At 42.8% G+C, this 27,736-nt stretch overlaps 1 protein-coding gene across 3 annotated transcripts in view; it reads right to left on the bottom strand.

Moving 5' to 3' along the window:
* Nucleotides 1–16,193, bottom strand: part of rcor1 (REST corepressor 1) — a 163,835-nt gene extending 147,642 nt beyond the window's left edge. For 2 of the 3 annotated variants that reach the window (XM_068038963.1, XM_068038962.1), the window contains exons 1-2: nt 15,778–16,193; nt 15,610–15,666 (exon numbers count right to left, since the gene is read on the bottom strand). In XM_068038963.1, coding sequence (XP_067895064.1) covers nt 15,610–15,666; nt 15,778–15,931 — 211 coding nt within the window. In that variant the 5' untranslated portion in view covers nt 15,932–16,193. The remainder of the gene's footprint in view (nt 1–15,609; nt 15,667–15,777) is intronic. The other variant, XM_068038964.1, reaches the window with a different exon arrangement.
* Nucleotides 16,194–27,736: the final 11,543 nt, after the last annotated feature.

Raw genomic sequence — 27,736 nt, 5'->3', positions numbered from 1 at the left:
CAACAATCTTCAGCCAAAAGTCACCGAGTGGATGATCCATCTCGGCCTCCTGAAGGCCCCAGCATCACAGATGTTAGTCTTCAGTCAATTTGATTCACACATGAAACAATTGAAAGCACTGGATACTGCAACGGTTATGGACCCTGACAACATTCAGGCAATAATACTGAAGACCTGTGCTCCAGAACTTGCCGTGCCCTTAGCCAAGCTGTTCCAGTACAGCTACAACACTGGCATCTACCCGGCAATGTGGGAAATTGCCCATGTATGTCCTGTACACAAAAAAAGACAGATCCAACCCGGCCAATTACCACCCCATCAGTCTACTTTCGATCTGTAAAGTGATGAAAGGTGTCGTCGACAGTGCTATCAAGTCGCACTTGCTCAGCAATAACCTGCTCATTTACGCTCAGTTTGGGTTCCGCCAAGGCCACTCAGCTCTTGACCTCATTACAGCCTTGGTTCAAACATGGACAAGAGGTGAAGTGAGAGTGACTGCCCTTGACATCAAGACAGTGTTTGACAGAGTATGACATCAAGGAACCACAGCAAAGCTGGAGTCAATGGGAATCAAGGGAAACCCCTCTGCTGGTTGGAGTCGTACCTAGCACAAAGGAAGATGGTTGTGGTTGTTGGAGGTCAATCATCTCAGCTCCAAGACATCACTGCAGGAGTTCCTCAGGGCAGTGTCCTACGCCCAAACATTTTCAGCTGCTTCATCAATGACCTTTCTTCAATCATAAGATCAGAAGTGGGGATGGTCGCGGATGATTGCACAATGTTCAGCACCATTCGTGACTCCTCAGATACTGAAACAGTCTGTGTTCACATGCAGCAAGACCTGGACAATATTCAGGCTTGGGCTGATAAGTGGCAAGTAACATTCTCGCCACGCAGGTGCCAGGCAATGACCATCTCAAACAAGAGAGAATCTAACCATCTCCCCTTCATGTTCAAGGGCATCACAATCGCTGAAACCCCACTACCAACATCCTGGGGGTAACCACTGACCAGAAACTGAACTGCAGCAGCCATATAAATATCATGGCTACAACAGCAGGTCAGAGGCGAGGAATCCTGCGGCAATTAACTCACTTCCTGTCTCCCCAAAGCCTGTCCACCATCTACAAGGCACAAGTCAGGAGTGTGATGGAATACTCTTCACTTGCCTGGATGGGTGCAGCTCCAACATTCAAGAAGTTCGATACCATCCAGGATAAAGCATCCCGCTTGATTGGTACCCCATCTACAAACATTCACTCCCGCCACCACCAACGCACAGTGGCAGCAGTGTGTACCATCTACAAGATGCACTGCAGCAGCACACCAAGGCTCCTTAGGCAGCATCTTCCAAACCTGCAACCTCTACCACCTGGAAGGACAAGGACAGCAGACGCATGGGCCACCTTCACCTGCAAGTTCCCCTCCAAGCCACACACCATCCTGACTTGGAACTACATCGCCATTCCTTCACTGTCGCTGTGTCAAAATCCTGGAACTCCCTTCCTAACAGCACTGTGGGTGTACCTACCCCACATGGACTGCAGCGGTTCAAGAAGGCAGCTCACCACCACCCTCTCAAGGGCAATTAGGGATGGACAATATATGCTGGCCTAGCCAACGACGCCCACATCCAATGAATGAACAATAATAAAAGGCATCCAAAGATTAAGGACAGTTTTAAAAGTTCGACCAGCAGTTGCGGTGAGGCACAAGGAAGTTGAACCTTAAAAGCTTGATCCCAGAGAAAAACTACTGAATATAAATGGGAGATGAGATTAAATTCCTGTGATGAATGAGCTAAGCTGTTTTCCCTGTACTATTACTATCAATTAGTACAGTTTCAATTGAATGGAAAGTATTAAACATTGTATCCATTCATTGGTCAGGCCCTAATAACTATAATAATATCCATAGATCATCCATGTCAAAGCTCATGGAATTCACAGCTAATGACTACAATCAAAACCTGGTATATCAATAATTCAGAGCTAATTCATAATGTTCTTAACCTAGAAGTGAAGGGTTTCTCTTAATGTCCACAAAAAATCAGAACAGCAGTTTTAAATATCTCAGGCCCTCATTAGAATATTTGTTCCAGACCTCAAATGACAAGCAGACTTCTTGTGTCTAGTTGAGCAGCTGAACTGGGCACACAACTTCCACACAAGACACAGAAAGTAGAAACAGTGACTTCCACCATATTGTTACAGTACCAATAAGGGAGACCCTCACAAACTTAACCCCACTCAGTTTCTTGTTTTCATTAAATGATCCTTGGAATATCAGAAGTCAAGTTCTCTAAGCTGATGGCACCAATCCATAGTGTGGTCAACCTTATTCACTGGAAAATCTGGGCCAATTTGCATTACTTACTGGTGGACAAAACTTGATTCAATGTGTTTGGACTGTAGCCATCCTCATTTCTAAAGTCCCTGGAAATGAACCCTTCTGGTGCTCATTACATTTTTTGAATTCCTCTCTGGAAACATATTTCCTCATTACAATGCACTTACATATTCTTGGCTCAGCCGCAGTTAATGAAAAGTTAACCCGATAATTCAAACCAAATATGGGGCAGATAACAAAAGAAGGCAGAGTGTGAAATTCAGAAATCACTGGCCAGAGAAACTTCAAAAAGTTTCAGGATAGGTTCATAGGCTGCAAGTGCAATAATTATATATGCAAGTGATAAATCCAAATGCAATAGCACTGGACAAAAAAATACACAGAAATCTGTCCAGAGGTATCAAGTGATGATCACCATAAGACAAGACTTTATTTTCTACATCTCCTTTCCATCCCTCAAGGCAGAAAGACCTCAAAGTACATTGCAAAAATAGAGTAAAACAAAGCATGCACAATAGATATAAGCAAATATTGCAGAAGGTCACAGAGTAAGCCTGTAACCTTATCAGAGTTGAAGATGTTCTGAAGCAACACTGGAATTGCCAAGAAGAAAACCACTGGCTTATTTCTCCCAGCCATACAAGGATGTCTGGAACTTTATATATAAAAATGTCACTCTCAGGATGTGGGGGTCATTGGCAAGAGTGGTATTTATTTGCCATCCCTAAATTCCGCAAGCAGTTCGATACAGCTGAGTCGCTTGCTAAGCCACTTCAGAGTCACTTTGGTGTGACACTGGAGTCACATGTTGACTGGACCAGGAAAGGACAACAGGTTTTCCTCCCTAAAGACATTAGTAAATCAGTTACGGTTTTACAATAATTCATGGTCACTTTCACAGGGAGCAGCATTATAGTTCCAGATATTTTAAAACTGAACTTAAATTCTCAAACTGCCATTGGACAGATTCTCTAGAGTAGTCCTGGTCTCTGGATTATTCGGGTTGTTTTATATTCATTCATGGGATGTGGGTAGTGCTAGCAACGCCATCTCCAATTGCCGCTGAGAAGGTGGTGAGCTGCCTTCTTGAACAGCTGCAGTCCATCTGGTGCAGGTACACCCACAGCGCTGTTAATGAGCAAGTTCCAGGATTTTGATTTAGCAATATTGAAGGAACAGTGATATAGTTCCAAGTCAGGATAGTGTGCGACGTGGAGGGGAACTTGCAGGTGGTGCTGTTCCCATGCATCTGCCGTCCTTGTTCTTCTAGGTGGTAGCAGTCACTGGTCTGCCAAAGGAGGCGTGGTGAGCTGCTGCAGTGCATCTTACAGATGGTACACACAGCTGCCACTACGCGTCAGTGATAGAGGGAGTGAACATTTAAGGTTGTGGATGGGGTGCCGATCAAGCAGGCTGCTTTGTCTTGGATGGTGTTGAGCTTCGAGTGTTGTTGGAGCTGCACCCATCCAGGCAAGTGGAGAGTATTCCATCACACTTCTAACTTGTGCCTTGTAGACAGTGGACAGGCTTTGGGGAGTCAGGAGGTGGGTTACTCGCCACAGAATTCCCAGTCTCTGACCTGTTCTTGTAGCTACAGTATTTATGTGGCTGCTCCAGTTCAGTTTCTGGTCAATGGCAACCCCCAGGATGTTGATAGTGGGGGATTCAGCAATTGTAATGCCGTTGAATGCAATGGTGAGATGACAAGATTCTCTCATATTGGAGATCGCATTGCCTGGCATTTGTGCTGCAAATGTCACTTGCCACATATCAGCCCAAGCCTTGCTACATATGGACACAACTGCTTCAGTACTTGAGCAGTTGCAAATCCAGTCCAGTAATCCAACCACTACACTTGCTTCAACAAATAAATCTGTACATGACACGTTCCATGACAGACTAGAGGTCTCCTATACTATCTGATCCCTGTCTGATGTGGAGTAGTTGTACTGCTTTCTAGATTTAGATGGTAGACTTAACTGTGAAAAATCATACCTGTGCAAAACAAAGCCATCCTTTCTGCCCACACCCCAGGAATACTTAAGGATTTTGTCTTGACATGCCCATTTGAAAGAAATAAATGCACCTTTGAAGCATTAAAATTATTATCCTGATGGGAGATAAAGATACTTTAGATGGCCAGAAGCTGAAATAATTAAAACAAGAGCTTACAGCACCTGAAACTTTGTGCAGGCTTATAGCAAAGCACCCTAAATTTATAAGAAGTACTTGAAAAAAGTAAACGTTGCTTTGCAGTTAAATATATCTTGATGCAAATGGCATCAACCAAAGCCTGTCCACCGTCTACAGGGTTAAGAGAACACTGCACAATTATGGTTATAAATTAGGATGGAACAATCACTGAGGGAACAAATGTAAGCAACTAATCCTGCTGATTATGATGGAAGAACTGAGGGACAAAAGTCATGGCTCTTTACCTTCTGTCTCATTTCTTATTGTAGAAGTGTTCTACCAAGAGCAATGCAGGTTTTCCTAATACAAAAGCAAAATACTGTGGAAATCTGAAATAAAAACAGAAAATGCTGGAGAAACTCAGATTTGCCAGCATCTGTGGAGCGAGAAAGAGAGTTAAAGTTTGAGGTTGATGACCTTTCATCAAAAACAGGGCTTCCTAATATACCTGGGAAAAGTGTTAAAAGAATACATAGATCTGGGTTGCCAAAAGGAATGTGAAGCAATTTGATTGGGACAAATTGTCAATTGTGTTATGAATGCTATTAATTCTATTGTGCAGCATTGTGTTTTGTATAGGCAAATACATTATTTTATACAAGTTTATGATACATGTATAACATATGGAACTGTCACAAGATGCTTCACAGAAGTGTAATCAAGACAACAAGCGAAGGAGGAAATATTAGGAGCCGTGACTAGAGGATGTGCTCGAAGGGCTGTTTTATAGACGATCTTAAAAGAGGAGAGGTAGTGTGCGTTCTAAGGACAGAATTCAAAAGTGTAGGGCTACAGTGATAATTCACAGCTAATCAAGAAACCCAGTTTCACTGCATCATTTACAGGATCTTCAACGCAGTTAAATTCTGCAAACAATTAAAGATACTAAGATTAAATTTGCCTCCTTGGTGAGTAAAATCTCCCTTCTACAACTCAAAATGCATTTCACAGTTTCAATGTAATACTAGTTGATCTCCTGTGGCAGTGTTCATTAGAACTGGTCAGGAACAGAGCCAGAAGAACATAAATAGGAGCAGGCCATATGGCCCTTCAAGCCAGCTCCACCATTCAACAAGACCATGGCTGATCTTCAACCTTAACTTCACTTTCCTGCCCGATCCCCATATTCCTTGATTTCTTCAGAGTCTAAAAATCTAACAATCTCAGCCTTGAATACACTTAATGACTGAGCATCCATAGACATCGGTGGTAGAAAATTCCAAAGTTTCACAAGCCTGAGTGAAGACATTTCTCACCTTATTCCTAAATGGCCAACTCCTTATGAGACAATGTCCCCTAGTTTAGTTTAGAGAGAGATACAGCACTGAAACAGGCCCTTCGGCCCACCGAGTCTGTGCCGACCACCAACCACCCATTTATACTAATCCTACACTAATTCCATATTCCTACCACAACCCCACCTGTCCCTACATTTTCCTACCACCTACCTATACTAGGGGCAATTGCTAATGGCCAATTTACCTATCAACCTGCAAGTCTTTGGCATGTGGGAGGAAACCGGAGCACCCGGAGGAAACCCACGCAGACACAGGGAGAACTTGCAAACTCCACACAGGCAGTACCCAGAATTGAACCCAGGTCGCTGGAGCTGTGAGGCTGCGGTGCTAACCACTGCGCCACTGTGCCGCCCTAAATTTCTAGGCTCTCCAGCCAGGGGAAACCACCTCTCAGCATCAACCCGTTCAAGCCCCCTCAGAATCTTAGACATTTCAATTCGATCACCCTCACAGTCTTTTAAACACCAGGAGAATATAGGCCTATTCAACTCAATCTCTCCTCATAGGACAACCCCCCCTCAATATAGGAATCAATCTAGTGAATCTTCATTGAACCGTCTCTAAGGCTAGTATATCCTTTCTTAGGTACAGAGACCAAAACGGTACACAGTACTCCAGGTGTGGTCTCATCAAAGGCCTGTACAATTTCATTAAGACTTCTTTACTTTTGTACTCCAAGCCCCTTGCCTTCCTAATTAATTGCTTGCTGTACCTGCATGTTAACTTTCTGTTCCATTCTGATGAAAGATCACAGACATGAAACATTAATTTTGTTTCTCCACAGATGCTGCCAGACCTGAGTATTTTCAGCTTTTTCTGTTTTTATTTCAGATTTCCAGCATTCGCAGTATTTTGCTTTTGCATTAACTTTGTACTGTGTGTACAAGGACACCCAAATCCCTCAACACCAACAGTTAATAGCTTTTCACCATTTAAAAAAATATTTTTCTATTCCTCACATTATACTCCTTTTGCCCACTCATTAACTTATCTTTATACGTTTGTAGAATTTGTCCACTTCAGATTACTTTCGCACCTAACTTTGTATCATCACAAACTTGGATGCATTAATCTTGGTTTCTTTATGTCATTAATATAAGATTACAAATAGTTGTAGTCCCAGCACTGATCTTTGTGGCACCCTGACAACCTGAAAAAGGCCCATTTATTCCTACACTGTTTTCTGCCCTTCAATTAATCCTCTATCCCTGCTAATGTATTAACCCCAACCCATGAGCCCTGATCTTGTGCAACAACCTTTTGAGTGACACCTTAACAAATGCCTTTTGAAAGTCCAAATATTCTACATCCCTTTTATCTACCCTGCTAGTTATATCCTCAAAAAAACACTGGTAGATGTGTCAAACAGTATTTCCCTTTCATCAAACCATGTTGACTCTGCCTAATCATATTATGATTTTCTAAATACCCTGTTACCACTTCGTTATGAATGGATTTCAGCATTTTCTCAACAACCGACATCAGGCTAGCTGGTTCGTAGCCCCCCCATTTTCCTTCTCCCTCCTTTCTTGAACAGCGATGTTACATTTTCTGCTTTCCAATCCACTGGGACTATTTTAGAATCCAGAGTGTTTCGGAAGATTACAACCAATGCATTCACTATTTCTGTAGCCACCCTTTTTCAGAATCCTGAAATGTAGGTAGGCAGTCAGGTCCAGGGGATTTGTCATATTTTAGTACCATTAATTTCTTCAGAACTATTTCTTTACTAATATTAATTACTTTAAGTACCTCATTCGACCCTTGGTACCCTGCTATTTCTGGTATCTTTTTGTACTTCTACTGTGCATAGAGATACAAAATATTTGTTTACGGCCTCTGCCATTTCCTTATTTTCCATAATCTCTCCTGTTTTAGCCTCTAAAGGGCCTTCGGTAGACAGGCTTCCCTGGCAGGGGACAGCAAGAAGCTTGGCCAAGTAGTGGCTACAAGGGAGGAGGAATAAAACAGGTAGGCACAGGGGTCACCATCAAACCTGATGGTGAGGCTGGGAGCAAAGCAAGAGTTCTGAAAGAGGAATTCATAAAGCCAAGAAGAACTTAAGGATAGTTTGGAAACAGTGAGCATGGGTCAGATGCCCAGAAGCACTCAGGAATAGGCCAGATTAAACAATGGCCGAATCACTAGGGCTGCAAAGGGACACATTGATAGGTACATTTCTGCAGAATCTTGCAACACAAGTCTCTGATTGGTAAAAAGAGAGCATGGCAACTGATAGGATTCATAAAAAATTGTTGAAGCAATTTGAATGTTAATCCAACAACTCACAAAATCAGTGACTATTTGAACCAATCAGAAAAGCTTAATGGTTGCTTTTGTGCTGTGTGATGTATTAGATAGACAGAACCATTACAACAATGGTTTAGTAGAAGAAAGTTGCAGCGCAAGCACACTGAAAACATATGGGGCATATGTTTCAATGTTGATTGCTGCTGGAACTGAAGCAGTGACAGGTTAATCATCTCCAAGAGCACTTACACATGATCGCTGTAAATCTAAATGATAGTGTTTCCAGGCAATAGAAGAAAATTACAATTTTACTTTTTACCATTTGCTATCTTGTTCTCCGACTGCCTAGTTCAGCTCTATTATCTGTGCTGCACATATGTCCCAGCTTGATGCCTAAGCAAATCAAAGTGAAGTGCAGTCTACACTTTATTTTCTTTGCAAGACAAAAAGAACTCAGTCCTGAAACAAGATGGAATAGTTACCAGAATACAAAATTTTTCTAGAGTTTGCAGAGTGAACACAGTAAATGAAACAGCTAATTACAGTGGTAGAAATCAGCTAGAAGACTACATCCCACACTCACCTTTTTCCATCATGGTTCTCTAGTTTCTCTACCTTTCATGCCCTCTTCGAACTCACATTGTCGTAAAGATCCACCTCCTGCTTCCTCGACTCTATTCCCATGAAACTGCTGACCACTCAACTTCCCTTCCTGGTCTCCAAGTTAGCTGATATTGTCAATGGTCCTCTCTCTTCAGGTACTGTCCGTCTCTTTCAAACCTGCTGTCATCACCACCCTCCTCAAAAACACAGCCCTCGGCCCCTATGTCCTTGCAAACTACAGCACCATCTCCAACCTCTCTTTCCTTTCCAAAGTCCTCGAACGTGTAGTCGAACAAATCCGTGCCCATCTTTTCCGGAACTCCATGTCAAATTTCCTTCAATCAGGTTTCTGCCCCTGCCACAGAACTGAAACAGCTCTCATCAAAGTCACCAATGACATCCTATGTGACTGTGATAAAGGTAAACTATACCTCCTCATCCTGCCTGCAGTCTTCAACGCGACTGACCAAACCATCCACCTCCAACGCCTCTCCACCGTTGTCCAACTGCATGGCACTACATTCGCCTGGTTCTACTCTTATCTATCCAATCTTAACCAGAGCATCACCTGAAATGGCTTCTCTTCCTGCTCCCGCAGTTACCTCTGAAGTCCCCCAAGGATTATCCCTGGCCTCCTATTTCTCATCTACAAGCTGCTCCTCAGTTAAATCATCCGAAAACATGTCAAGTTTTCACATGCATGCTGACGACATCCAGCTCTCATTTACTATCACCTCTCTCAACTTCTCCACTGTCACTAAATCAAACTACTTGTCTGGAACTGGATGAGCAGAAGTTTCCTTCAATTAAATATTGGGAAGACCAAAGTCATTGTCTTCAGTCCCTTCACCACAAACCCCATTCCTTAGCTACTGTCTTCATCCTTCCCCCTGGCAGTTGTTTGAGGCCAAACTGGAGTGCTTGCAACCTTGGTGTCATATCTGACCCCAAGATGAGCTGCCGACCACCTATCTGCGCCATTACGAAGAACGTCTCTTTCCACCTCCGTAACATTATCCAACTCAGCCAGTCTCAGCTCATCTGCTGCTGAAATCCTGATCCATGCCTTTGTTACCTCTAGACTTGACTAGTCCAACACACTCATGGCTAGCCTACCACATTCTACCCTCACTAAACTCAAGGTCATCCAAAGCTCTGCTGCCTGTGTCCTTATTCACACCAACTCCCATCACCCCTGTGCTCGCTGACCTAAAATGTTCCCGGTTGAGCAACACTTCAATTTTAAAATTCTCATCTTGCTTTCAAATCCCTCCACAGCCTCGCCCCTCCCCTCTTTGACCAAGGTTTTGGACATCTGCCTTAAAAATTGCCGTATGTGGGTCTGTGTCTAATTTTGCTTAACAATACTCCCGTGAAGCTCCCTGAGCTAATTTATTACGTTAAAAGCACCATATAAAGTCATTATTGAAGTCAGTTACATATCAAATCCTACATTTTGACTGAAGTTCAGACCTTATCCAACTTTTAAAATTCTGACTTTCGTTTTGGCTAGACCATTTCCCTTCAAGAAGCTGCACCTCCTACTAACCAACCCAAGCACCAACACTAAAGAAACAAAGAACACAAAAAAACTTGCATTTAGCTAGTGCTTTTCTCATTCTCGCGAGGCTTTACCACTAAGTGAAGTGTTGAAGTGTAGCCACTGTTATGAAGACAAACTGAGCAGTCAATTTGTGCTAAGGTCCCACAAACAGCAATGAGATAAATGACCAGTTAAGCTATTTTTGGTGGTATTGAGGGATAGCGTGGATTTAGACACAAGAATAGTTTTCTTTGAAAACTGCCATGAGATTTTTTTTTAAGTCCATATGCATAGGCAGATGGAGCTTTGCCTGAACAGCTCATCTGAATGACTGCACCAGATAATGCAGAACTCCTTCAGTACTGCAACTGTCCCTGGAGTTGGGCTTGAACCCGTGACCTTATGACTCAGAGGCAAGAGGACCACCACTGGGTAGAGTTGCACTGTACTTTCAGAACTGTGGAGATGCCTCCATCGCTTAGCGTTTTGAAATTTTGAATATACAAGGTTCATCACATAATTTCTCACATCAAATGATGGTAACAGTAACTAGTTTAAACTATGAACACAATAATTCATTTTCATTTCAATCAAGATTGCGATTCTACCCAAATCAATCTCTGCAATTTCACATCAGCCACAAACTGTATAAACCAAGTGGCATTTAAAAGTTAAGTTTTTACATGCAAGCTTTTTACAGTTTTGTGCAACTAAAAATTAGCTCAGCTATCTTAATGTATTGCTCTAACAATCCAGAGTCAACCAGACACGTGTCCATACTTCCACTGTATTCCACAACCTGGTTTATATGCTGTTTGTAAACTCCAAATATTTAACTTACTTTTTACTTTATCCACTATTGGGAAGGATAAAAACATAAGCACACTAATAGTACTTTGTGTCTTTCACACACCGTTTATTTTCTCCTTTGAAGGAAAATAAACAAAAGTTTTTTCAATTTACCCTATAGTTACTGGAGCTGGATCCAATTTCTCTTTCTCTCTTTCCTGTATTCTTTTTACAGCACCTACATTTGCCCCAAAACAAAGAGGAACCAATATTTTATGGATTATATATATCCAATGCTTTCTATTACCTCTTCAGATCTTTATTCCAAATCTCAACATATCCTAAATAGAAAGAAGTTAAAATTACCAGTTAATTACCACTCTAAAGTCCTTCTTAGTTCACTTTTTGAAAAAGACTTAAATAAAAAGATTTAATTAAGCAAAAGCTACATCCCTTAAACCATTTGTTCCACTTAATATGAAGTTTGGGGAATCGTTTTCTATTTCCAATATTTTCTCTAAAAATAAAACAGTCTACATGTCAGGGTCTTGTTTTCTTCGTTTAAAAAAATCTTTTCTGTAGTCCATTCTGATCTTACATTTCTGTCTTTCTCCTCTGCTTCCCATTAGCTGAATACCTTTGGAGGCATATGATCAAGTGCAAGCAATTAATAAATTTGGAATAAAACCAACTTTCTTCATAGCAATATGTCTAGTCATCATAACTTCACATTTGGTTGCAGATTAGAACACCATTAGCAAAATGGAAACACAAACATCCATTTAGATCTCTAGCATATCTTATTCTTCCTCTGCTAAACAGTCAATCTCTTCTTTTACAAACCAACTAATGAACAGATTGCCAACCCCCCACCCCACCCAAGAAATACATTTGAAGTTTGGACCTTAGGTGCACTCCTACATTTATAAATGATTCACTTAATATTTATGAAAAAGGTTTGAAACTTCCGTTCATTGTGTTCTTTTCAAAAGTCCGATAGACATTCGTTTTAATCAATGATGCCCCGTCACAAAAAATAGTAATTCTATGTGGTTCAAACGGTTACATGAAAGTTTCTGCTTACCAATAAATTGAAGCAGGAAGAAAATACTTGGGTTTGTTCCATCAGTAATCATCTATGAAGCAATATCCATCAGACTCACTATGTCTATTGGTTCCATGTGTCCCCAAACTTTCATTACACAAGCCCACTGGCCACTACTTTTAATCATTTACCAAATGTACAACCACAGAGGGCAAAATACCACTTTTTTAAAAACAGTAGTCTCAAAAACCAGAACATTTGTGAGGAAAAACAGGAATACTGGTACCATAATTTAATCTTGAAAAACAGATTTCTTGTTAAAGTAGATTACAATTAATTCTAAGAATTCAAACCAAACTCAAGGTAACAAAATTCCATCCAAGACCATTTCAACGTAAACAAAATTCTATTCTATGACTAGGTCATCCATTTAACAACATAAATATTTTCTAATTAGCCTTCTTTAGCCTAGAACATAATTGTAATATACAATTGACGTATCGAAATTCAGGTTTGCCATCCAAATGGCTCAAAAGAATTTATGGTATCAGTAACAAGTGACACAGACCAGAAGAGACCCAAGTTCAATCCACTGTGTTGAGTGAGCTGATCTCATCTACAGCAACCACAATTTTAGTACTGTTGAGTTATGGATAAAGTATATAAGTCTTATTTTCAAATCCCTCCATGGGGTCACCCCTCCCGTGCATCCGTGATTTTAATCAGTCCACCAGTGCCTGCCGTGCCTTCAGCTGCCTGGGCCCCATGCTTTGGGATTGTCTCACTTAGCCTCTTTTTTTTTTTATTAGAGATACAGCACTGAAACAGGCCCTTCGGCCCACCGAGTCTGTGCCGACCATTAACCACCCATTTATACTAATCCTACACTAATCCCATATTCCTACCACATCCTCACCTGTCCCTATATTCCCCTACCACCTACCTATACTAGGGGCAATTTATAATAGCCAATTTACCTATCAACCTGCAAGTCTTTTGGCTGTGGGAGGAAACCGGAGCACACGGAGGAAACCCACGCAGACACAGGGAGAACTTGCAAACTCCACACAGGCAGTACCCAGAATTGAACCCGGGTCTCTGGAGCTGTGAGGCTGCGGTGCTAACCACTGCGCCGCTCTCTCCTGCTTTAGGACGCTCCTCAAAACCTACTTCAGGACGCTCCTCAAAACCTACTTCTTTGACCAATCTTTTGATCACCTGTCTTAATACCATATGCTACTCAGTGTCAAACTTTGTTGATAACACTCCTGTGAAACATCCTGCGACATTTTACTGTTAACGGTACTACATAAATGCAAATTGTTGTTGAATAGAAAAGGACAATTAAGGGCTATACTCCTGCCGACTATTTAGCTATTCGTATGGAAAGCTTACATCTGGATGTTGAGCATAGATAGATTGGGCCCAGCTGTGATGCCTGCAGATGGCTAGCCCACCAAAATTCATTTTCTTCACACAACGGTGACACTTGGGCAAGGTACTTGAGAACAACCAACCTGCATCTGCGAGGCTATCTCCTAGCAGGGTGTTAACATTTACAAAGGATTGTGGGTTGGGGTGGGTGAGAGTAGGAATTGAAGACAAACTCACCCAATAATGAATAAATTTTCCTCCATGACAGTAACTGCAGCTCAGTGCAAAACACCGAGGTGGTTTCTCATTCCTACACCTTGGGAGGTCCTCCAAGGGTCCATGCATAAAAATATATCCTTGTAACCAATTCTATTTCTCTTCCTCAGACACTATCACAGGCTGAACGAGACTGTTCATAACCTCAGCATCTATTCAGCCCCGAGTCATATCCTCTCCATCACAAAGATCTCCCCAATACATCCTCTACTTCACCCCATTTGCCAACGAATCTCTCACCCATGCCTTTGACTGCTCCAGCCTCGACTATTCCAATGCTCTCTTGGCTAGCGTCCCAACCACCACTTCCTCTCATTCAAACCTCTGCTACCCACATCCTATCTCACACCAAGTCCCATTCACCCATTACCCTTTCCTCACTGACCTGCATCAACTGCCAGCCCCCAAATAACTTTCTCACCTTTCTGATAAATCCTTTCATGGGCTTGCTTCTCCCCATCTCTATAACCTTCAACACTACAAAGTCCCTCAACTGCACTATTCCCCTGCTATGCGGCCCTCCCTAAGCTCCCTCTTCTCTAAGTTGCTACATCAAACCCATTTAATCTTTGGGTCACTGCTCCTAATATCACCATCGAGCCCATTACACTGAAACAGAAAATCAATTTACCACAGTTCTTAAGCTTTGCTTAATACCTGCCCTACTGTACTTACTGTAAATAGACTTTTATTAATATGACATCCCCTACATTCCAACATCTCCCAAGATAAAATCTGAAACTCATTAGATAGGAAAACCTCAATGTTGAGTTCTCTTTTGAGATCAATTTCTGACTCTAAACAAAATCAATTTAGCATTAAGTTGTAGCTTTCTGACATAAACCTTGTCACTATTGTGGCAATGACAAGCAGATAAGTTAAAATTGTGGGGTTTTAAAACATTTTCCTTATAAAAATTTGTTAACCAAACTACAAAATCCAAGCATAACTTTTGCGATGTGTAATAAACATCAATCTTTTAATGTGAGTAAACTACAAACTACTCACTATGGAAGTAAAATCACTTACGTCTACATGAAAAATGTCGATTTGAAATTTTGCACTCAAAGTCTTTCCTACAGTACACTTCAAATACAAGGGCTTTAGTACCAAAGCTTTATTCGCAATAAACATTAGAATATGTAACTGCCCAATGTTTAATTATAAATCGACACATACATCCACAAGGCAACACCTTTAGCATCGTTTAAGGTGCCCTCCTGATTTCCTATTTCTCGCACATGCGCTCACAGGTAAATTATGCAGACTTCAAAATACACTTTAGTTTTTAAATCACGTTGTCGACCAGAGCTAAACCGATATAACCTCACGAAATTTGAAAAGAGAATGGAAGTAGCTACAAAAGTCCACATTTGTTCCAAATGCATTTTTTCATGCTTATTCACAGCGAATGTGAAAGTAACCGTACGGAGGAGTTTATAAATCACACGGACCAATTAGTGCCATTTAAACACGGGAGCTGAAGATTTTTTTTTATCATTAAGAACTTTTGAATGCACTAACAATATCGGTACAATATTTCAGTTTTATCCAGGGTGGGGTAGGAAATGATGATTTAAGTCAAAGCACGCCTGCAATACACGCTGCTGTTACTGCTATTCTCAAGACGAACAGCAGGGCGGGGGGGGGGGAATATTCATCTGCCCTCATTTTGTTATAATTAATGTCCAGAACTTTTATACCTGCTTTATTAACTCTTCTCACGACCAACCAGAAGAAATAGCCAATCAGTTTTCCCTCATTCACCGCTCTCCTTCACTGATCTCTATTGAATTTAACCCCCTGAATATAGTAGACGGGGGGGGGGGGGGTGAAGGCAGGAGTTTTAGGCTATCTCCACACACAGAATTCAAGGAAGAAAAACTCACCAGAATCGTAGTCAGGGACAACGGCCTGATACTGGGAGCCCACTCGCATTCCTCCACCTGTAACAAGTAGTTAACATGCATTTCTATTAAAATATAACAAACCGATGTCAGTGCATTTCAATAAAACCAGCTTTTTTTCCGAAGTCAGTTCTAGGCTACTGTCAGTACCGTGCTCGTCATCGGAGCCACTGCTCGCTTCTTCCCAGGAGTTGTTGCCGTTGGTCGCCGCCGCCGCCGCCGTTCCCCCGGCAAAACTTTTAGCCCCGTTCCTGCCTCTCCTCTTGCCCGAGACCTCGGGCCCTTTCTCGATCATGGTCGGCATTGTTGCTCTTGTACGGCCAGCGCTGCCTGGCCGCCGCGATGCCCCCTTTCGCTGCGGCGAGACACTCTGTGGTGTTGAACTTTCCTCCCGGCTCTGGCTGTGTCTCTGACTGTCAGCGCCTCTTGTGTGTATTGTGAGCGGCGGCTCTGGCTCGGGCTCGAACTCTCTAACACTATCACCAGCCTCAGCCCCCGGCGCAGCTCCGCGCTCGCTCTCCACCAGCCACCACACACTGGCGCGCACCCCAAACTGATCGCCTCCACTCGCCCCTTCCCCATTGGACGACGTCCGCACCCGACCCTCACGCTATTGGCCGAAGCGTGCGTCCATCAAACGGGCCGTTTGCACTTCCCGTCGCTAAGTTAGGTTGAGCGCGCACTCCTGTATGTGGTTTCCAATTACTCCGCCACCAATACACACTCAGCACATCTACTTTTTTTTCTCCTTGTTATACTTTTATCCGGTGCACAAGCTCGGAGAATAATTGAAGATTTTTTAAAAAAAATTAACTGTATAATATTACTAATATACGTTGCGCGTCTTTGATGAAGAATATTGGTCATGCTTTAGAACTACTTATTCTTGCGGAGGACTCAAAATGGAACACTGAAGCTGGCTGGAATAGAGGAATTGTCTTTATTTAAAAGAAATGTGAAGTTTCTTTCAGCTCTTCCTCTATAATTACACTTAAGGTGTAGATTAAATTATTCCATAAACTGGGAATTAGCATCGAACAGAAAAATTTGCCATCTTTAGAAGGATAAACTCGTAGCCTAGAAGAAGTGCTTTTTAAAAGGCTTAAAGTTATGTGTTTGATCATTGCTATTATTTAAGCTGATTACATAATAAATTATTAGACTGTTCTAGCTCTAGAAAGTTAAATGCATTAAAAAGAACCCAAATGTACTAGACTAGGTCCACAAACGCTGGAAGATTGTTCATGATTTAAGGCGTCCAACCGCGTTCGGGTCCAACTCTAGTTCATTAACGCCCATAATTCGACTACGTGTGAATTTAACAAAAATTCTAATAAATGCTTAATAAAATATTTATAAAAACGTCTATCATTTCTATTCCTTTGTGAAAACACGCAATGCATGATGGTTTTAATATTGCAATGCAAATATTTGGTTACATCATATCCACTAACAAACTCCTAATAGTTTAGCATAGTGGAGATTATAATGTTGCAACATTAGATATGTGACGGTTGAGACATACATCGGTGACATGGTATTTGATACTTTCTATTGGGTAAGCCTAAAAAGCCTCAATTCACCATTAGGTTCTTGCCCAGCATCATGCAGTTGGTTGCAATGGAGGAGGCAATTAAAGATAGTGTTTCATGTAATGTAACAGGGATACAGCATTACTCTAGAGTGTAGTAAACAAAAATGTTTTACTTCTGAAAACTTAGTTACCAAGATCGTTTCCTTGAAAGCCTTTGTGAAGCACCAGCAGTCCACATAAATCTTTTTGAACATTGAATTTGTTTCAGCAGCTTTTGTCCCATTGCAATTTTATCAATGTCAATGAAAATACATTGGGCATATCTAACCATTGTGAAAGAAAGTGAACACTTAAAAATCAAAATGTCAAATGATGACTTGCCTTTACGAATTCCTTAAAATTAAGTTTGGACTAAAGAACAATGGAAATCAGATATCCTGTCCTTAAAGTGGTGCTTTACACCCTTTAAAGTGAAGCCCACAAGGTAAACCACCTCTTGTGTGAATGTTTGTACAGCCTTTTAAAGAAAAACTAGAGACATCCATGCAATATAGTTAATATTGTACATCAAAAGTCTTCACTCTGTGATATATTGAACGTTTTTTTTTATTTCAGACTGATTGTTTCCATTTATCAATTTGGCAGCTAATATGGCAGCAGAAGGTGTTGGGAGGGGAGCTCTTCAGCTTCCTGCCGCCATGGGATATTCCCAGTGGCAGGAACCTCAGAGGCACAGCTGCCCACTGGTGGCCTATTATGCCAATTAATTGCCAAATTAAGGGCCACTTCCCACCCCTGCTGGCATTTTACTGGCATCGGAAGGCACCACCATCACATGGGGAGACTGCCAGATAAACCCTGACAGTTTCCCAGTGGGTTTGCGGGGGGGCCTCCTTTATGGCCGCTCCATGGCCCACGGAGAGGCCCTCCAGCAGCAATGCATGTCCCCATGGCTACAGCGCCACCGCTGGATGGTGCACCCCACTTCCGATCACCAAGGCCTGCCTGGCCCTGTACATAAACAAATCTACCTTGTTCCTGCAACCTCAGCAGCGGTCACTTCTATCAGTGGTGCTGCCAAGGCTGTCGAGCAAGGGGACCTCTGATTGGAAGGCTAGCCGCCATACTCAATTGGACCTCTGTCCTATTGGCGTCCTCTTAATTGGCTGCCCCCTAGGGTCCCGCCACCTGCCAGTACAGGGCTTGGGTTCCGCTTTCAGTCCTGACAGCGGGACTGCTTACCTGGTGAGTAAATTCTGGCACATGATAACACCATAACAGACAGGAAACTAATTTTCATTGTCATTAACAAAAGCTATCTTCATAAATAGTATTAATATTGAAGTTTCCCAGCGACTGCTTAAAAATTGTATTTGCAATTTACATAAATGACTTAGATGCCTGTATCAAAAGAATTTACAGGAAGGCAGTATGTGTAGGGAAGACTGATATGCCATACTATTGGAAGAGATTTGGAGAGGAATAACAGTTGAGCTGGAAAAGACACATGGTATTTCATCACTTAGATAAAAGTTTAAATTAGATTAGATTAGATTAGAGATACAGCACTGAAACAGGCCCTTCGGCCCACCGAGTCTGTGCCGACCATCAACCACCCATTTATACTAATCCTACACTAATCCCATATTCCTACCAAACATCCCCACCTGTCCCTATATTTCCCTACCACCTACCTATACTAGTGACAATTTATAATGGCCAATTTACCTACCAACCTGCAAGTCTTTTGGCTTGTGGGAGGAAACCGGAGCACCCGGAGAAAACCCACGCAGACACAGGGAGAACTTGCAAACTCCACACAGGTTCAAATGTAGGTTCAAAAAGCTTGTACCATGATTTCAAAATAAAATATTATGTTTTAATAAGAGTTTAATGAGAGTTGTGTTTTTGTAACACTCGGGTTAACTTTTCCCATTATAAATTCTTATATCTCAATTCATAATGGAAACTGCTACATAAACTTGTCATATTGTAATTACACCCTCCCACCAGGAATGGCACTGTTTTACATCTCACTGTTCAGTCTGTGCTGCAGAAAAACTCCGATGTTTTAACCAACTTTGCCTCTTGTTTCACCAAATTGTGATAGATTTTGCTATTTAGCTAATAACAATTATAAATAACAATATGTAAAATCAAAGTATTAGATAAAAATAAGGGCAGAATATATGATGTTAAAACGGTGACTGAATCATGTCTGTGTGCTCGATCCACCCTTTAACCCTACTTCACCTGAAAACTACATTTTGTCTGCACATTGGCCAATATGTATTAAAATTCTTGAAATTTTACACATTTGTTCTGTTGTCCCAATTTAGATTTTATTGTGGCACGGTAACACTTAAGTAACGTTTTAATCAGTGACATATTCCAGTTCTTTAACGTAACAGATAACACTCGCACTACATACTTTGACGTATTGTGGCACTGTCACACTCAGTGTAGAACTTCAAAAGGACTTGGACAAATTGATGGAATGGGCAGATGGTTAGAAAACAATTAGGTTTTAAGCAAGTGAAGGGGGGTTGGTGGTTGATGGTGGGGAAGAGAACAAAAGTGTGATAGGGCAGAGCGCATTAGAGATTAAATAACAAAGCTGTTCTGGGACAAAGGCATAAAGTGTGTTAATGCTTGTGGTGAAAGACAAAGCATTAGTCCAGAGAGAGTGTTAATAGTGGAATAATGAGCAGCTCTGTCTACATGAAAAACAGGCACATGGTTAAAAATAAAATAAAATATAAAAAAGGGCCAGACATGCTCTGAAATTATTGAACTCAATGTTCAGTCTGCAAGGCTGCAGAATGCCTAATAAAAAGATCAGGTTCTGTTCCTCGAGCTTGCGTTGATGTTCACTGGAGCACTGGAGCAGGCCAAAGACATAAATGTTGGCATGAGAGCAAGGGGGAGTGTTGAAATGGCAAGCAACTGGAAGCTTGGGATCATGCTTTCGGACTGAGCAGAGGTGTTCCACAAAGTGCTCACCCAATCTGGGTTTGGTCTCATCAATATAGAGGTGACCACATTGTGATCAGTGAATATGGTATACTAAATTGAAGGAAGTACAAATAAATCACTGTTTCATCTAGACGGAGTGTTTGGGGCCTTGGATGGTGAGAAGAGAGGTGGTAAAAGGGCAGGTATTACACCTCCTTTTGATTGCATGGGAAGATGCCATGGGAAGAGGACGAGGTGTCAGGGGTAAAGTAGGATTGGACCAGGGTGTCATGGAGGGAATGATACCTTCGGAATACTGGCAGAGGAGGGGAAGGGAAGGGAAGATGTGTTTGGTGGTGACATCACGCTGGAGGTGGCAGAAATGGCAGAGGATGATCCTTTGGATGTAGAGGCTGGTGGGGTGGAAAGTGAGAACAAGGGGAACCCTGTTGTGGTTTGGGAGGGAAGGGAAGGGGTGAGGGCAGAACTGCGGGATATAGGTCGGACACGGTTGAGGGCACTGTCAACCACAGTGGGGGGGGGGGGGGGAATCCTCGGTTGAGGAAAAAGGAAGACATGTCAGAAGTGCTGTCGTGACTCCAACCTATTCCTTGTGGATTCCAACTGAAGTTCCATCATTCATGTTTTGAATCCACCCAGGATTACAGGTATCTGCTTTTAACTAGTTCGGCCTCAACTAGAGTACTGCAGTTCTGGACGCCGCACTTTAGAAAAGATATGAAGGTATGAGAGAGTGCAGAAAAGATTTATGAGAATGGTTCCAGGGATGAGGAACTTCAGTTATGAAGATAGATTGGAGAAGTTAGGATTGCTTTCCTTGGAGAAAAGACAGCTGAGAGGTATTCAAAATCATGAGGGGTATGAACAGAGTAGATAGAGAGAAACTTTTCCCACTCGTGAAAAGATCAAGAACAAGAGGGCACAGATTTAAAGAAATTGGTAAAAGAAGCAATGGAGGCATGAGGAAAAACTTTTCAACGAAGCAAGTGGTTAAGGTTTGGAATGCACTGCCTGTTATTCTTACTTATTTCAGAGATGGCACTGTAAACATTCTCGACCTGTTTTAACAAACACAACTAAAAGATGTACCATGAGCAAAGGCACAGGAGGTTCACAAATAAGGTCAAGATTATTGAGTTTAGCACACTGGGGATTGTTCCTATCAAACAAGATGTCCCTTCAGCTGTTCGCACTGGGCAGAGTACTGACCATACTCAACCAGCCGGTGCTTGCAAAACTCAGAAACAATGTTTAACGTTAGATGTGATTCCGTGATCGGACAGCACTTACTGAACAATCCCGAGTGTGCAAGAATTACACTATCATATGATTATCAGTCAGGCTCGCAATGTGGCTCACTTATGCTTGCTAGAAGCTTCATATATTTATATGCAGGAACCTGTCCTCTGCAGGCAAAAGGAACATGTCCAGGCATTGTGCCTTTTTGAATTAAACAAAGCGTGGGGGACACCAGTTCCTTGGCGCATTCTCCATGGCAATGCCTCGACCAATCAGAGTTGACTTGCCAACCAATCAGCACCCTTTTTTCATGCAGTATAAATTGTTGCTCCCTTTGAAATTTGACATTCTTGAGGTCTGTCCTGATGAGTGCAAGATGAAAAGCTTCAACAGCATGTTTCTTTTTCAAAAATACTCAAGTTCTGGATTAACAAGCCACTATTTGTTAAAAATATTGTAACAATTCTTTTATTATTTAGTTGACCTCCAGATACTGATGCATTAGACAAAGTACAGAGAATACAAAGTAGAATGAGGCAGAAATGGATCAATCAACTATGAAGACACTACAAGAACTAAGATTACTCTATTTAGCAAGATAAAAGTGAATATTGATTTGATTAGAATAGATAAAGTAAAAGCTGGTAAATTAAATTAAAAGCAATCAATAGCTGCAATTAGATCAGTGAAAAGAACATAGGAAATATTAGCAAAGGTCTTTAGTCAATCTCGCAGTCTTCTCATTGTATCTTTCAGCCACTCATTGTCCAGAAAAAGTTGTCTCTATGACCTATTTATACCAGCTGCTTCAATAGTCTTCTTTGGTGACTTCTTCTATTACACTTTGTTAACCATTTTGTCAGATTTCCCTATTTAATCCTAATAGTCCCCCATATTGAGTCGCTAGTTTCTGTATCCTCTGTTCAGGCTGAAAGTTATTTTCCTCTTGTGTACTTACATTTTTAGTAGTTAAAACTATTTTAATAATTAGTTTGTCTCCACATGAGTTCACTAATGTTAATTTACCTGTGATCCATGTTCACACTTTTTTTTAACTAAACCTGTAACTGATCGATCTAAATGTTCCTCTTGTCAATGTTTTTCTTCTCTCTACTCTTAACAAATCAATATCCATTTTAAGGTATGAAGACTGAGATTGGATAATAATCTCAGCGTGGCCTTACTGGACATGAAGTTAGCGGACATAAACATTTGGCTTTGCCACAGTTTTAAAACTGTGCTGCAATGCAGACAAATTAAAAACATTTATAATGATTGATAATAAAAAAATAATGTATAAAGCATGATTTTAAAATGTTTACACTTGAGGAATATGAATACCATTTACAATATCCGAACCAGAATACGGAGCAGAATTACGCAAAAGTTTGTTCTAAAACTAAAGTCATAGAGTCATTACAGCACAGAAGGCGGCCATTTGGCTCATCGAACAGCTCAGCATTCAAATGACTTAAATTCATTGTGCAGAACACTCCTTCCACAGTTCCTGAAAGCCTATTTTATACGTCTAAAACAAATTTGAGGGTTTAAAAATATATTTTGTAGTCTATAATCTGGTTCCAATATTATAGGTGTTGACCTTAATCTTCAGTTTAAAATCATGTTATATGTAGTAATCGGGGGTTAAATTTGATAGCCGCCGAAAACAGGCACAGGGATCACGGTGTACCCAAGCCCGTTGATCACAATGCAAGCAGTGTGCCAATTTCGTGCTGCCTACTCATTGCAATGATTTCAGCGTTGAGTCACCACTACCCCCACTGTTGATTGGCTGGATACATCAATAGGCGGCCAATATCGTGAGTGACTAACCACTTAAAGCTAACCTGCACCTCTTAAAGGCAAGGTGGATTGTGACTGGAGCAGTGGCAATTATGCATGCAGTGATTCTGAAATGGGAACGGTTAACGAATGGCACAACCTGGGAGGGAGCAGACTCCAAGATTTTCAGTCGTTGCATGGAAGGCTCTGATGGAGGAGATGGAAATGAGTAGAGATGTCCTGAATCCACAGCAGGCCCTCCAGACGCATGCTCAGAAGACAGTGACAGCAGATAGCCGTGGTGGTTAATGCCAGGGGTCAAGCCCCAAGGACCTGGATGCAGTGTCGCAAGAAGTTCAATGACCTCACACAATTTGTTAAGGTTAGTGAGTGCATCTTCAAATGTCATATCCTTCCAAATGCATCATTAGCCTCAGCCACTGCTCAATTCCCCACAACCCCATCACTCACCTACCAACAATGTCTATCAATTAGGACATATACCTGACATTCATTTGCTCCACTGGACCCTTACACACTTATCACTGCTGCAAGTCTCAAACCCACATATCATAGATGGAACACACTATTCAGCCATGACAGTCATATCATCCAAACATATTGCACAATACTCACTAACACACTTCCCTCTCTTTTTCATGAAAACAGGGCTCACAACCAGAGACAGCAAGAGCTAACTGGAAATGGACAGGTGTAACTGCATGTCCTTACCTCCATGGAGGAAACAGTGCTGACCATTATTGGGATGCCCATTGCTGAGGCCACAAGGGCAGTAGAGGGGCTGAAACCATCGAAGACAACATTATCTTCACACCTAATCCGACCTCTCATATCCCACCTCCCCCTTATCTCACACCCGTTTTCGATTTACATGCTGCAGATGGTGCAAAAATGCGCCTCTTACTTTCCCCCCTCTTCCTGTACCACTAGTGTGCCCTTGTGCCTTTCTCCTTTCAGATACCCAAGAACTGCAAACTAGCCAGACAGTGGAGGAACAACAAGAAAACAGTAATGATGAAAATGTACCATTGCTCAACTTTACACTCACAGCCACCAGCTCCAATACTGATATTGTGTGTAATTTATAGGATAGTAAAGGGGCAGGGATAGGAGCTAACAACCCCACTGCCTTGTGGGCATCTTGGGAGAGGCCAAGGCTAAGGGAGTAAACCCTAACAGAACATCTGGCGTGGAACCCCGAAGGTGGTCATGTGTCACCTTTGGCATGTTTCTGGCAGTTCCTGTAGCCATACCAGTGCCAAACATCGTGCTCTGCACGCCTTTGGACCCCACCAGGAGGACCAAGAGGGTGGTTTTGACGCTTGTGCAACTCAACCTCCATACATGTGCCCAGGCATACGCCATGGAGAGGTCACTCCATAGTTGCCTCACAGCGACCAAAACAACACGGAAGGCAGCAGTTACAGGTTATAAGTCCAGCTCAATTGGCGTAGAGATTGGGCGCCACGGGTTGCCTTTGTCGGTGGGAGAGGTCATCACATCTCACTGGACAGCTACCGCCCGCCTCAAACCGGGCAGCCCTCGATCAGAAAGGTTCTGTCCCGCCACAGTCCACCTGCTTCAATGGGTGCTTGGAGCTCAGGGTCATTGTCCGACAAGTGGACTGTAACACCGCATCAAACAACACGACAGAAAAAGGAAAGAAGGTACCAGCCCTTTGTTTTGCAAGCTGGAACGTCAGAACTATGTGTCCTGGCCTGTCAGAAGACATTACACAAATCAACGATTCTCTGAAGACCGTCATCATTAACAACAAGCTCAGTAGACTCAATGTGGACATTGCAGCACTTCAGGAGACACGCCTCCCTAGGAGCGGATCTCTAAGAGAGCAAGGCTACACCTTCTTCTGGCAGGGTAGGGATCCTGAAGAACCAAGACAGCAATAGAGTGGGCTTCGCCATCAGAAACTCTGTGCTCAGCATGATAGAGCCACCTTCAAATGGCTCGGAATGCATACTGTCCATCGACTGCTCGCAGCCTCTGGTCCAGTACATCCACACAGCATCTATGCTCCAACACTCTGCTCCCCACCTGAAGTTAAAGACCAGTTCTGCGAGGAACTCCATACTATCATTAGTAGCATTCCCAATACCGAACATTTGTTCCTGCTGGGGGACTTTAATGCCAAAGTTGGGGCCGACCATGACTCATGGCCCTCCTGCCTTGGGCGCTATGGCATTGGAAGGATGAATGAGAATGGACAGAGACTGCTAGAGTTGTGCACCTATCACAACCTCTGCATCACCAACTCGTTCTTTCATACTAAACTCTATCACCAGGTTTCATGGAGGCACCCAAGATCACTTCGTTGGCACCAGCTGGACCTCATCGTCACAAGGCGAGCCTCTTAAAACCGCGTTCAAATCACACGCAGCTTCCACAGTGCGGACTGCGACACCGACCACTCCCTGGTGTGCATCAAGGTTACACTCAAACCAAAGAAGCTGCATCACTCCAAGCAGAAGGGCCGCCCGCGCATCAACACTAGCAGAATTTCTTATCCACAGCTGTTACATAAGTTTCTAAATTCACTTGAAAAAGCCCTTCAAAACACAGGGGATGCAGAGACCAAGTGGGCCCACATCAGAGACACCATCTATGACTCAGCAATAACCACCTATGGCAAACGTGTGAAGCAGAATGCAGACTGGTTTTAATCTCACTTTGAAGAGCTGGAACCTGTCATAGCCACTGTGCATTGCAGTGCTGATCTACAAGAAAGCCCCCAGCGAGTTAACATCTGTAGTACTTAAAGTAGCCAGAAGCGCTGCACAAAAAACAGCCAGGCACTGTGCAAATGACTACTGGCAGCACCTTTGCATTCGTATTCAGCTGGCCTCCGACACCGGAAACATCAGAGGAATGTATGATGGCATTAAGAGAGCTTTTGGGCTAAACATCAGGAAGATTGCACCCCCCCTCAAGTCTAAATCAGGGGACATGATCAGAGACCAACGCAAGCAAATGGACCACTGGGTGGAGCACTACCTAGAACTGTACTCCAGGGAAAATGTTGTCATTGATACTGCCCTCAATGCAGCCCAGTCTCTGCCAGTCATGGATGAGCTGGATGAACAGCCAACAAGATCGGAACTCAGTTTTGCCATTGATTCTCTAGCCAGTGGAAAAGCCCCTGGGAAGGACAGCATTACCCCAGAAATAATCAAGAGTGTCAAGCCTGCAATACTCTCAGCACTCCATGAACTGCTTTTCCTGTGCTGGGATGAGGGAGCATTACCACAAGACATGCGTGATGCCAATATCATCACCCTCTATAAGAACAAAGGTGACCACGGTGACTGCAACAACTACCGTGGAATCTCCCTGCTCAGCATAGTGAGGAAAGTCTTCACTCAAGTTGTTTTAAACAGGCTCCAGAAGCTGGCTGAGCGCGTCTACCCTGAGGCACAGTGTGGCTTTCGAGCAGAGAGATCCACCATTGACATGCTGTTCTCCCTTCGCCAGCTACAGGAGAAATGCCGTGAACAACAGATGCCCCTCTACGTTGCTTTCATTGATCTCACCAAAGCCTTTGACCTCGTCAGCAGATGTGGTCTCTTCAAACTACTAGCAAAGATCGGATGTCCACCAAAGCTACTAAGTATCATCACCTCATTCCATGACAATATGAAAGGCACAATTCAGCATAGTGGTGCCTCATCAGACCCCTTTCCTATCCTGAGTGGCATGAAACCGGGCTGTGTTCTCGCACCTACACTGTTTGGGATCTTCTTCTCCCTGTTGCTCTCACATGCGTTCAAGTCTTCAGAAGAAGGAATTTTCCTCCACACAAGATCAGGTGGCAGGTTGTTCAACCTTGCCCATCTAAGAGCGAAGACCAAAGTATGGAAGGCCCTCATCAGGGAACTCCTCTTTGCTGACGATGCTGCTTTAACATCCCACACAGAGGAGTGTCTGCAGAGACTCATCGACAGGACTGCAGCTGCCTGCAACGAATTTGGCCTAACCATCAGCCTCAAGAAAACGAACATCATGGGAGAGGATGTCAGAAATGCTCCATCCATCAATACCGGCGACCATGCTCTGGAAGTGGTTCAAGAGTTCACCTACCTAGGCTCAACTATCACCATTAACCTGTCTCTCGATACAGAAATCAACAAGCACATGGGAAAGGCGTCCGCTGCCATGTCTGGACTGGCCAAGAGAGTATGGGGAAAATGGCGCACTGACACGGAACACAAAAGTCTGAGTGTATCAAGCCTGTGTCCTCAGTACCTTGCTCTATGGCATCGAGGCCTGGACAACGTATGTCAGCCAAGAGCGATGTCTCAATTCTATCTTCGCTGCCTCCGGAGAATCCTTGGCATCGGGTGACAGGACCGTATCTCCAACGCAGAAGTTCACGAGGCGGCCAACATCCCCAGCTTATACACACTACTGAGTCAGCGGCGCTTGAGATGGCTTGGCCGTGTGAGCCGCATGGAAGGTGGCAGGATCCCCAAGGACACATTGTTCAGCGAGCTCATCACTGGTATCAGACCCACCGGCCGTCCATGTCTCCGCTTTAAAGACATC

The sequence above is a fragment of the Heterodontus francisci genome, chromosome 9, assembly GCF_036365525.1.
Source record: "Heterodontus francisci isolate sHetFra1 chromosome 9, sHetFra1.hap1, whole genome shotgun sequence".
NCBI lineage: Eukaryota > Metazoa > Chordata > Chondrichthyes > Heterodontiformes > Heterodontidae > Heterodontus > Heterodontus francisci.
Note: the sequence above shows the minus strand (reverse complement) of the source record. Positions and strands in the feature narration are given on the sequence as shown.